The sequence below is a fragment of the Lutjanus erythropterus genome, chromosome 2 (assembly GCF_056507025.1).
Source record: "Lutjanus erythropterus isolate fLutEry1 chromosome 2, fLutEry1.hap2, whole genome shotgun sequence".
NCBI classification, from domain to species: Eukaryota; Metazoa; Chordata; class Actinopteri; order Lutjaniformes; family Lutjanidae; genus Lutjanus; species Lutjanus erythropterus.
Window position 1 is genome coordinate 43,086,000 of NC_139318.1, and position 13,124 is coordinate 43,099,123.

The 13,124-nt window shown below is 41.1% G+C and overlaps 1 protein-coding gene across 1 annotated transcript; it reads right to left on the reverse strand.

The window, feature by feature from the left end:
- Positions 1-4,920: 4,920 nt before the first annotated feature.
- On the reverse strand, positions 4,921-12,707 carry abraa (actin binding Rho activating protein a). Its single transcript, XM_084740739.1, has 2 exons — positions 11,654-12,707; positions 4,921-6,969 (listed from the first exon to the last, which is right to left on the reverse strand). Exons 1-2 carry the CDS (start codon positions 12,290-12,292, stop codon positions 6,532-6,534), a joined length of 1,077 nt encoding a protein of 358 aa, XP_084596865.1. The 5' UTR covers positions 12,293-12,707; the 3' UTR covers positions 4,921-6,531.
- Between the last annotated feature and the right edge of the window lie 417 nt (positions 12,708-13,124).

Genomic DNA, 13,124 nt, shown 5'->3' on the forward strand with positions numbered 1-13,124 from the left:
ACTATATGTTAACGTTGCTCTTGCATTGCTGGTACTTTTGCTCTTCTGTGGATCAGTAAGTATTATGTCCATTTGCTACAGACTAAAGATCACGGTCTCTCTTTACTGTAGAACTTGTTCAGTATTGCTCTCAAGCTGTGTTGTGCGTACCCTCGATCTTTGGAGGGATGAACAGGGTTGAAGAGGTGCCATCAACCAGTCCGCCTCAGGAGTGGCAAAAACCGAGGGGCAACAAAGTGGAGCTGCAACCAGAAACCTGCATATGAGCAGCGAAGGCAAAATCTGACCACAAGAGGAAGCCTGTTATGAGTGCACTTACTGATAACAGTTATGTATCCAGAAAGCCACAAATCAGGAAATAGCATCATGCTCACATTCTCTGTCTTCCTCTGTCCTCATGATGCTCTTGCTCTCGTGACAGTTCTGTTATTTTCCCAAGTATTATTTTAGGAGTAGTAATCAATCACCTTCTGGTCACTTCTATAATAGCTTTACATCCATCAATGTATTTTATGTGCTCTTTGAAGAATGGCATTAGAAGATGTTGACTGAAATGGCAAAATTAAAAAGAATGTTCTCAATTTTGCAAAAAAAAAAAAGTTTTGATGCTCTCTTGTTCTATTTTGTAAAATGACAATAGTGACTCTCGTTCCATTCTATTGTATTGTACTCTATGGTACTGTATTCTGTTCTATTCTACCGCCTTTTTGAAAACAGAGTTAATGCAGAGAGAGGCCAAGTCCCTCCCTTTCCTATAAACGGTAGTCAACAGAGAGACGTGTTTAAACTGTGGAAACACTCGTCTTTTCATCTGGTGTAATCCAAGTCTCCCAAAGCCACTGAACATGCTGTTCAGTTGCACATACACAATCAACCACACACACCCAGTTCAGACAGTGTGCACGCACATATGAACGTGGTTCCAATATGAGGATCTACGGTGAAGATTTAGGCTAAATGCATGTGCATATCGTGGAATCATCTGCATAAACTGCAACGCTGGCATTAGCACATTCAAAATTAATGGCCCAACATCAGTGAAGGCTGAAAACGCCACACTCTGCTGTCCTTGCCTCAGAAAAATCATGTAAAATATACAAGTGGTTGTAGAATAACTTTATATCCAAGCAAAGGCAGATTCAAATCCAAAACAACTCAACTTACTGCACAGCAGAAAAAGCAGCGGTGGTGACAAGCTTGTCACAAGGTTGTCAAACGTGTTGTTAAAAGCAGATATACAGTATCAGTGCTCTGTCTTCCTAAATGAACAGATATGATGACCAGTGGCTAAATTTCCTAAAAACTTTCCTTAACCTCAATAACCTGCAAACCTCTTGTGGGAACAGATGAGAGTGCAGGGAAGAAGAAAAAAAGAGAGGAAAGACACCAGGGAGGACAAGAAAAACACAATAATAAGAGAGATGGAAGAAGAGAATGAGACGGGGAGCAGGAGAGAAGAGCAGAGGAGAGGAGGGATTCATTTTGTTTGACAGTCAGCAGCTAAGGACGACCAAGTATGAAGCTTCGGTCTGTCTGTCAAGATGGAGCACTCTCTGTCTTAACATCCCTCGCTTTTTTACCTCCTTCTGCTCTCCTTTCTAGCTCTTTCTCTATCCCTCTCTTCCTCTTATAGTTTCTTTCATGCTCTCAGTCTCTCTCCTCCCATCACTCAGTGTTTTCCCTCCCACTGTCGCTCTCTCTGGCAGACGTCCAGACTCCCTGGCGACCAAACTGATCAGCTTGTATTAAGGTCTCTCTCTCTCTCTCTCTCTTTCTCTCTCTCTCTCTCTCTCTCTCCCTCTCACACACACACACTCACACATGCACACTCACACAAAGCAATTGCGTGACAGCAAGGCAGGTCACACTAGGCACACACACACACACACACACACACACACACACACACACACACACACACACACACACACACACACACACACACACCGAGGCAAAGGCATGACTTGCATGCACATGCGCAGACTGACAGACAGAGAAGACACCACATCACACACACACACACTAGCATGACTTGCATACACAAAGACAGAAAGACAAATTCACACACTAAATTTGGATGAAGCAGCAGGAGGCCCTCAGATGGTGCACATGCAAATTGAGACATAAATTATTTTCTCCACGGGGGAAATTACAACTCCAAACAACAGCATGTTTCACCTCAGTCAAACTATGACACCGTATAAGAAAGAGTGGTGCTTTGACACAGACTGTCCCTGTAGCGCCCCCTGCTGCATTACTGTCCTGTAGTGTGACCTTTTCAGGTTTTGTGTACAAGGAGGAAATAAAATAGCATGGGGCTTGACTTTGATTCAGTCCTTTCCCCTACTCAATGCTCCTTTGTGCAAATACTGCATATAAATTACTTTGTTACCGCTTTTCATCTGCTGTTTCTTCTTCTACCTTCTACTCCCTCTTTCTTCCCTCCCAACTTGTAGGGAGTCCTATGTCTAAACCGTATAATTTACCCTCCCCTAAGTCCCGGCCTCCGTAGTTACTGTTTCTAAGCATGTTAAACTTTTCATTCTTGTGCAGGTTACAATATTCAATATTCAATAACTGATGAAATACGAGGTCTTTGAATCCTTAGAGAAACAAAAGCAGATTCTCATTTCTGGCTGATAATGGTAGATTTTGTCGGCCAAGAAGTCCGTCTTCAGCTGACATATTAATGTTTCCATTTGAGATCTTTTAAAACAAGGAACCTGTGAAAGTGTAAATGTAAAGTTAACTAGCAGCCGCATACCTGATATAATGTTAAAGCTTAAAGACTGAGGCAAAACCTAGCTTACATCTCAGCAGACATTGGTCGGATGTCACCCAGCCAGACCAGCCGGATGGCAATTGTGGAAGACAGCCAGGATACGAGCTAAGCTAACCTGGCTTAGACCTGAGACAGCGAGCCAGAGAGAGATGCACTTTGATTCTGCACCAGCCCACATCCTCCTCCTCAAACCCTGACAGAACAAATGCAGATGTAGTGGTATCTAACAAGTTTGTCTGGAGGTAAAGTTACTGGAGCTAGTAAGCTAGTGTTAGTTAGCTGGACATGCTAATGTTTGCAGCTTAGAGTAGATGAAGACAGAGATCAATCCATTCACCACAAATGTGTTCCTGTGTTTCATGTTTTTGAGAAACGACAAAAAAGACGACACCATCCAGACACATGAGACACTGACTATCGCTCCTCTCAGAGCCTCCTGCAAGCCTTAAACAAGTAGAGATATGGAAAGCTTGACAGCTCTAGTTACAGTTGTAAAGCTATGATTGGACAGTTGCTGTCTGGAGGTGGGGCTTAGCGAAGAGTCAATTGTCCAGAAAAAATAGCCTTCTCATTAGCAAACACCGCGACCTACACTTTTTTCCACAATTTACATGAGGGTCCACATGTGCTGACTACCAAAAATCTGGGTCTGGCCAAAAATATCAGCTATGGGATGTGGCCAGTATCTCCAAAACTCTGCCACTAACACCAAAACAATCCAGATGGATAAATAGTCCTACAGGCCAGGGGAAAAATATCTATTTTTGAATTAAGGGTGAACTACCCCTTTAAGGAAAAGCACAATGTACTTTGAGTGAAAAATGGGTAAACATGTAACCATGTAAACTCAATCAACTCAATCAAACCTGCATTCTAAGCTATGGACAACTTATTTAAAATAAAGTTACACATATTTACTTTCTACTGCAGTTGTGGTCATTGTACTTGGTCAATATCACACATCTGGACTGCTCCAGCTGTCCCACATGACCTCTACTCTCCACTCCCGTACTCCCCTCCTTTTCTTCTCTTGCCTCCTCCGAGGGACACCCCGGTAGCAGAGGGGGGGTGATGTTTGATGGTGGAGGGTGAGGAGCAAGAGCGAGAAAGCTTTGCGATTTGCTTACAGTGTCTGGACTGACAGCCACAGAGTCCACGAGGGCTTAAGAGTGTCTCACTGCAGTATCAGCACGGCGCTTAAGGGCTCTGGCATGAACTTCTGGAGCCTTCCCCAAGGATTTTTAGCAAGTCTGCAACTCTGGAGAGTTTTCAGAGCGAGCAGCCCATAATTCATTGCAACGGTGACATCGGTAAATGAGGACACTGGGGACACGTCCAAGGAACTAAAGCATAGCAAGCTCACCAGGTAGAAATGTAAAGTTAAAACTATAAATAACCTGTCTCACATCTTTAACTTTTCTGCTGTGCAAAAAGGTTTATCATATGATTTTAATATCTGTTCTTATTTAAAAATAGATGTCTGGATTTTTGTACTAAAAATAGAAGTGTTGCTTTGTATAAAGTGTAGCTTTCATTGATGTAAACATCAGGATTCAGGAAGAATGAAGGGCAAAAAAGCGTCCTTGGACAACTTTATCCAGTGTTAGTTTGACCAGTGTTTTTTGTGGTAGTAGGTGACTTTGGTATAAATTCAACCTCTTGAAGCAGCAATATATAATCAATCTCTACAGGAAAACAAGATAACCGAATTTAAATTTCAGTTTTTATTCATTTCAATGTAGCCTATGTTAACACTCTGACCACAGCAAAAATGATAAATATTTCACAGTATATTTACAAAAAATGTCAATCTGTGGATTGATTCACCACCCTGCACAGTTTCTGTAACACATTTTGTAACAAAATTGTACTTCTGTAAGAAGACACAGAGGCTTTCAGTTTGAAAGAACATGTTCTAAAGCACCCCTAAGTTTAATTTTAACACAGTTCCAACAAATAAATGTCCAAAAATGTTAAAATGAGGTAAAACACATTTCACCATACAATCATTTACGTCATAAGTATCACACGTTACCCGTACACTCAAGAGACGATTTTTTCAAACATACATTAACAGTTAAGATTTCTGTTTCTGAGCTCAACCTTATTATTACCATGTTTTTGTACAGGTGAACTAAATCTATTAGATTTTTGTACAGAAATTTCCCTTTTTTTTCATGACACACTGACAAACTCATGTATTACGCACTGTTAATGAAACATGAATGAATGAATAAATAAATAAATATGTGATGTCAAAGTCTGGTTACACTACTTACACTTACAGTACTTAGTTAAGTTTAGGAAAAGATCATAGTTTGTGTTACAATAAAAACAATCAAAACCGACTGTTGCTCAACTACTGGAGACCAGGATTCAGTTCTTGTGTGAGGGTCATGTCTCCACCACTGCCTCCTGTCAATGTGAACTTTCTCTCTCTTTGTTCTGCATATGTCCTCATCACAATGAGGACAAGTGGTGTCCATGTACATGAATGCTTAGATTACATTTTGTGAATATTTCACAAACTGCTTTGATGCCCATTTCAGAGTTAATTTAGTTTAGATTTGTCGTGGAACATGTTGCAAATTGATCCATCTTAATTGTACATGATGACATTGTGTAAATCCCAGCATATCTGTGCACAGCTAAAACCTGAAAAGGTCTAATCAGCCACATAACTCAAAACCTGTGTAGTATGAATGGTCTTTGACATGAAATAATGCATCATATTTTGTATAAGTTCATGTAAAATGGCACTACTTCCCTTTGAAATGTAGCGGAGTAGTTGTATCATATATTGGAAATAGTGACACTAACCCTGAGACAACATGTCAACAGTTTACAGATAATCAGTGTGGCTGTTAATGGTTCTGAGTTTTGGCTTTAAGAAACCAAGATGCAGCGCTGTTTATCAGTATATAGAGAGCAGCCTAAACTTGCTCAATCTGCTTTTAATTGAAATTGCAACATCCCCTCCATATACATGCAATTTTCTTTCTAACAATATTTGATGGATTTTTTAAATACATTTGGTAAATGTGCATTTAAATTCCATACATAATGCACATAATAATAATGTAAAAATGGTATCTGAGCTTTTATTTATCACTTCTTTCATTTATAATACCGGACAAAGGTCGGTCAAAAGAAGAAGAAAAAAAAAATGGTAGTCATGCTGCTGTGTAATTCTTGGATGAAATGAAATGAGATGAAATGAAGCTGAAGTTTCTTCAGCCACAATCTGAGTGAAGTTTCCAGTTGCATGACTGACACCGTTATGGATTCTCGAGGATTCCAACATGTAGCGTAGTTAGCAAGGCGAGCATGGTTAGCGCGCTAAAGATAGCTTCCCTTCACCGGATGACCTGTCAGGTATATGAGAAGAACTAATGAGTCTGCTGAGAGAATGTGAGTGTGTGTGAGAGAGTGTGTGAGAGTGGGTGTGTGTAGCCTCTGCATACACTCGCATGCAGTTTAATAATTTATGTACATGAAAATTTCGATGTTACCAGATTTTAAGATTTGGTTTCCATTGTTTCTACTGATAAAAACAATCATTTCCATCCCTGAAGCTGTGTGTGTGTGTACTATCTTCAAACTTTATAATCATACTGTTATTTTTCTGTCTCCTCCAAATATTCCTCCATTTTTCTTGCATTGCATTGTGGTTAGCATTATTTCTCTAGAAGAGCTTAAGTAGGTGAGCTTAAATATGTATAAATGTTCTTAAGACATCAAGTCTGTCCTCAGTCCCTCAGTGTAATGATGACATCATCATCCTGTCCTTTCCACAGCATCTCCCCCTCAAAGTCCAGCATCTTGTGTTTGCGGCAGCGCAGCAGGATGCCCACCACCTTATCTGAGATCTTCACGTAGCGGTCAAAGAGTCGACCGAAGGAAATGATGGTCCTCCCCTCCTTGTCCTTAAAGCCCATGTCTCTGATGATCCACACCATCTCCTCCATCTCCCTGTGGATGTGTTTCTGGGCCCTGTCGCCCCTCTGTGCCGTCTTGGAGCCCTCTTTGGGTCGACCGTAGCCAGAGTCGCCCTTGCGGAGGCGCTGGGCCATGGCGTAGTCATAGTCAAACTCCTCGCTGAAGGGGTTGAGCTTCTGGCCCTCGATGTGCTGATTAGACCACTGCTGCCAGCGGTTTTTGATGTCACCTGTGGTGGGAATCTTGACCTGGAAATAAACGATGAAGGGCAGATTAACGTTAGATAGATAAAAGAGCACCTAATACTTTTCATATAAGTAAACAAGCAAAGCAAAATGTCTTTACTCTGTGCTGGATGGACTGGTCAAACACAGGACTTTTAACCAGAAGACTGGGTTTTCATCCCACATAAAACCTAAAGTACACACTGACTTTTTATTTTTAGACATAGTTGACTTATTTTCAGGTTTTAGTCATAGTTTGATGAGGTTTAGGCACCCAAAGAATGGGATACAAAGAACGGCTTTCTGACAGAAAGCCCTCATGAGTTTAGAGTTTCACAAATCTAGGGTCACCATCTAGACACAATCACAGCTTTGCATGAGCTTAGTCAATTCTGAGAAAATAACCCTGATGATGTCATAGTGATGTCATAAGGGTTATCTTTGCTTGAGCTTGGATACCACAAAACTTTAACAGGAAAAATATTGCAGAACTGAGAATGTGGAGTTTGAAAATAAGGTGTTTACAAGGCAGGAAGATTCTGCTGAAGGGCATTAATGAACTGCATGATGGGATTTTTGGAGCTTGACCCATACTAGGGATTCATGTTTCATCCCAGACAAGTCTAAACTTGAAAATTTCCCACTTGTGAACTTCATGACTTTATGAAGAAATAGCGATGCTATTGTATTTAGTTAAGATAATACATGTTTTCATAAAACTGTTCTGAATGTAAAACGATGTCAAAATATGTCGTAAATCTTATTTGGTAGCTGGTTACAGTTTCCTTCTCTGTTTCACTTCTACATGCCAGCAGGCTGCACAGCTGAGAGTTCATTTACACTTGCCAAAGTGTAACACTTGTCACTTGTCACTTGTCACGGTCAGACATGTTCTTTGTTTACGTTTGGGGTCATGCAGGTCCAAAGTAGGATGTTTCAACTGGGAAATTCCAACCTCCAACTTTGGAACGCTGCATAAAAGTAAGGATATTGTGGACTTGTTTTTTTCAATGTATCGCTTGTAAGTCTGCAGACTTCACTAAAGTGCAAAGCAAAGTTGCTTCAGCAGTATTGTTTTTATACAAATTTGGATCATATTTCCCATAACTAGTTCTAGTTCTTGTCTTTAAGAGGTTGTTGCTGTCTCACTAGGTCTGCTAAAAATGCTGTATTGACTCCACTCCTCTGCCAATGGAATAATGTTGATTAATGACCCCCAATCTTTAAATAAACCCCCCTCTAGTTGGTGTAATTGATCCTCATGGTGGCCTTTGCTTTGCACTCAGGCATATGGAAATACTGCATGTATGTTCATATAAACAAGCATGCACAAACATCACATTTTACAACCTGGAGGGTCCGGCAGCAGGTTTTAAATACCAAAGCAGGGGATTGTGGGTCAGAAAACTGTAAGGCTCGAAAGCCCTTTTTCATGCACTTGCAGCTTTCTCAGATCTCATCCGTCCTTTCCATCTGCTTTCTCATTCCTCTCTCATTTTGCTTTTGTCCTCCCTGTCCTTCCTTCTTTCCCCTCATTCATCAAAACCTTCTTGCCCTTCCTATTTAATAGTTTCTCTTACCCCAACATCCCTCTGTCCCCCCCAGCTTTCCTGTCCCCCCCTCCTTCCACCTCCCTGGTATTTTCCTCAGCTTGCCAGGCCTTCAGATCAGTGTCACCATATCTCTTTGGAATTTGCTCTATGAAAAGTGAGGACTTGTCACAGAGCGACCTTCCACGAAACCCTGTGAACCCTTAAAGCGATAATACTCCTGATCCTTTTTTTTTTTTCTATTTTGCCACCATCTTTCGTTCTTAGTCATTATTGCTGTGGTGTTTCAGCAGTTGCATATATTCATGCGCTACAGTTCAGAGGGTATTTCCATTATATGCTCATTCATACATTTAATTCATATTTCAGAGGAAAACATACTTTTAATTCCACTGCATGTATCCAATAGCTCTAGTAACAAGCTATCTTATCGATAAAATTTTCAACTAAAACATATGATCATCTTATAAAACCCATATAACCCAGAAGGCAGAACTTGCAGTGGGAATTTTTAAATTATGGTATTGTTGCTTTCACAGGGTTTCTGCAGGTTTCAGCAACATAAATTAAAATAACATGAAGTTAAATCAAACATGATAAAAGTAATGCTAACTTCATGACACGACTTTTAAGATCTCTAAAAATCATGTATAGAACACTGTGAGACATATAAAAGGCCTGAATCTCAGATTATTGGATTCTGGACTTTTTAAGGACCTGCAGAAGCCTTAAAGCTATCTTAATCTCTCTTTACTTCAGTAATTTTATTTAAACACTGAGTCCATGTGTAATGTGCGTGGTGTTACCGGTAAAGTCAAATATACAGACTACACACCTGACTTTGCACGTCTCCTCAGAGCTTTCTAGTGTCTTTTAACTCGTTTTATGCACCTTTACTGTGGTTCATGAACCTTGTTTCCGAAAGCAGAAGACAGACATTTTTATAGAGGAAAAAGCTCTAACAGATCTACTGAATGCCAGCATAAATCAATGGATATACAAAGAGCATGAGGAATGTGCAATCTGCAGCAAAATACAGATTTTTCTGTTATGTATTTTGTTGTTTATTTGCCTGTGACGACATTTCTTTAATGGCCAGATTGCAAAGAAATCTGTTTCACTGTTAAACCAACCTTTCAGTTTTCAAATAAGCACATCCTCTGAGGTGTCAGTGGTAATAAAACAATATTTATCAGCACATTTATTAGCAATGCCACCATCAGGCCAACATTACCATCATTTCTTCTTCTCCTTTAATTATTATTATTATTATTATTATTAACATCTAATTATGTTACATACATTCAGTAAATCAATTTAATTCAGATTGCACATGAATAAAACATATGAAAGAGGAAGGATATTTTATTTTAAGAATTTCTTATTTTTCTCTAACTTATTCTCGTCTCGGTGTCTGTCTCTCGCATGACGTCTCTGGTCCATGTCCCTCACTGCCCTCTCTGCCTTCACCCCATTTTCCCCTCCCTTGGCTGTTCCACCTGAAGGTCAGGTTGGAGAACACGTTGAAGAGTGTAACTATTTTTATTTACATATATTCCATTGCAGCGCAGTCCAGCTTGTGTTTTTATGAGCTGGACCAGCTCTCTGGCGACCCACTCCGCATGTTGGGGGTCCGCCGCCTGGCTCCTTTGCCTTTTATAGGAGAGTTTTTAGTGTTGGAGTTATGCAACTGTTATGCAGTTTGGTTTTGGATTTCTGCAGATGACATCAAAGGGACTTCTGTTTAAACTTGTTTATTCACGCTGTGCGACTTGTGTGTGAATATTTATGCGCTAATTTAGGGTTTTTGTCCTCCACCGCGTGTTTGATTCAGGGGCACAGAATATTTATAGAAATATTTATTGTTGTTGTTGAGAGAGCAGACAGGAGAAACTCATAAGTGTCCGGTCAAAACACTGTCTCATACTTAAAATGAAAGGGCAATTACACAAGGTTTGACTTTTGTAACTCTGCTGCTTAGATCTTCTACGCTTGTCACCAGCAGCACTAAAATGTACAAAGGACCAATTCTCTCACGACCTCTATCGCAATATAAGAGGTCTGGATGTTAGCCAGAGATAAAGTGTTTGGCCTTTTCTGCCACCACTGTGTTTTCACTTGACTTTTTGTACTTTGTAAGAACAAATTGCGAAAAGTGTCCCCGAGCAGCTTTCCCCTCTGCATATAATTTTATTTATTTGGAAAGGACATCAGTTAAATCTGCAATGATATGAGCTGCATGTTGAGATGTTGTTTCATACTACCAAGGCAAGCAAAAACAATTTAAATTCCATCAATGCCATTTTTAAATACAAATAACTGGAACTTGCTCATAAATTTAAGGAATGGACAATAATTTAAAGGACATTTAGTCATTAAAGGTACTATGTGGCATGAGCATCATCCTTCGGCCAAAAAAGTCATGTGACATACACAAAAAAGTTGAAATGAAGAATAACGTTGCTGTCTAGAATCTTCCCATTTTTGTTTTGGAGCATTTGCCCCATTATACTAACTAGCTTGCCATTTATATATATTACTTTACAACCAATGCCAAATCCATGCTGTGTCGCTAGGTCACATGGATCATATTAACTGATGAAGCAATTTGGCAAACTAGTCAACTAACTCAAATAGTATTTTGCCAGCATTAGCAAACAAGCAAGCTAAGGTTAGCCAACTAGCGGTAACTTAGCTATGCTGCATGGATCTGGCGTTGGTAACTCAGTGACGTAAAGTAATTTGCAAAGGGCAAGTTAGCCAATTTACCAGCCAGACAAGCCCCAGGCATCTTCTGAATTAGCTGACAGTATTTTGGTATGTTAGCTGGTTAGCATTTCGTTCACATTAGCAAGCAAGCTAACATTAACATAGCTAACATTGCCTATTTTATGAATGTATCAGCCATGGAACTATGTTATTCATTTGGGGTTGTGTTTCTGAGTATCCAATGAATGCTATTCCAACATTTACTCTACTTTTAGCTCTTGTTTGTACTTTAGCAGCTAAATTCTCCATTATGTTCACCAGCTAGTTGCTAATTTGGCAGGTATATTTAGCTTATCACAGACTTTTGCCAAAAATGGCTGGCTTTTTTTCATGTAAACTGAGGGAGGATAAAAACTTCTTTACATCCATTTATAAATAAATCACTCTACCTTGGGCCTGTTGGTCTGTTTCTTGGGCTGGATGTCAGTTTGCTCAGATTTTGTCTCGCTGTTGTCGCTGAGCGCCGCCTCCTCTCCCAGCCCGCTGTCCTCTGTGTCCACACTGCTGCTCCTTGACCCCAGCTTCTTCTCTTTGTCCTGCAGCATCAGCTTCCTGTCCTGGATGACCCCTCCACCTTCGCCCCCGCTCTGCAGCGCCCTCATCTGGCGCCGCCGTGTCGGTGACTCATTGCCCAGGAATGGCTTTGTCTCTTCGGGACCGGACTCCATCTTGCCGCGGATCGCATTGACCAAATCGAGGCTGCTGCACTCGCTGCGTTTTGGCTGGACAGTCTTGGTCACGGTACAGGCCCGGATCTTGCTCCCACTGCTGTCGCCGGCATCAGCTGTGATTACACGTGGGGTGACGGTAAGTTTGACCACATGGCGTTCTTTTTTGTCCGCCTCATCAACAGAGGAAGGCATCCAGCCGGTTGGGATGCTGTCCTGCTTCTCGGAGTGTTCATTGGCCCAGCCCTGCCAGCTCTTGGCCAAGTTAGCCACCATGGCAGCACATTTTATCTTTCGTACCGCCCGTTTGAAAGCCTGCGGCTCCTGTGGTTTAACTGTGGTGGTCCCACCGCTACTCATGGTGACAGGATACCAGAAGAAACACCACCAATTCCAAAAAATTCCAATAAGATCTTGCAGAATGTGTTGCGGTGAGTCTTTGGTTTGCACTATTTCCAATCAAAGTCACACTGTTTGCAAACTATTTCCAGACTTAAATGTATTAAAAGTACTTTGAACCTCTAAAAATGTACTGGTTGTGCTCTGGTAAAAAAAAAAACAAATTAAGAAACTACTTGTCTTTTTTTGATTCTAGATTCCAACTTGAAACTTGCAATGTTAAGCCTTCCAGATGATTGTGGGGAAAAAAGTCTGTTCGTCTCAGCCTTTATAGTCGGGATGGATCTTCACAGACACATCCAGAGCCTTCCAGATCATCAGTCGGTCAGTGGGTGAGCTGCTGGTGTGAAGAGTGCGCGGACTTTGCCTTTAATCCCCTGATGAAGCCCCTCTGGCTCCACACCGGCCTTTAAATAGGGAGGGGTCGTAAAGGAAGTGATGTTGCATGGTGCCCACGTGAGACAGGAAAGTCCAGTGTCAACATTCTTGATACTCACACAGGTTCAAGCACACACACACACACACAGACACACACACACACACACACACGCACACGCACACACACACACACACACACACAAACACACACAGTAGCTGAGGGGTGGAATTTCTCCCAGTGGGATCCAGGGAACAGGTGCCCAGTGTTTTTAGCTCGGAGGTTTCTGTCCTTGCGCACAAATACTCTGAAACACAAACAGGCCTTCACTCTGAGTCAGCCTGCTATACATGGGGGACCAGTGTGTGTGTGTTCATTGTATATATATAGGGATGTTTTCATTCAAATGCAACTTTC

What these genes read in the sequence shown, in the direction of transcription:
- abraa (XM_084740739.1), bottom strand. Translation starts at nt 12,292, where the DNA reads ATGAGTAGCGGTGGGACCACCACAGTTAAACCACAGGAGCCGCAGGCT. An exon ending in AACAGACCAACAGGCCCAAG is followed by an intron (nt 6,970 to 11,653) that starts GTAGAGTGATTT and finishes GTTTATTTCCAG; the next exon opens with GTCAAGATTCCCACCACAGG.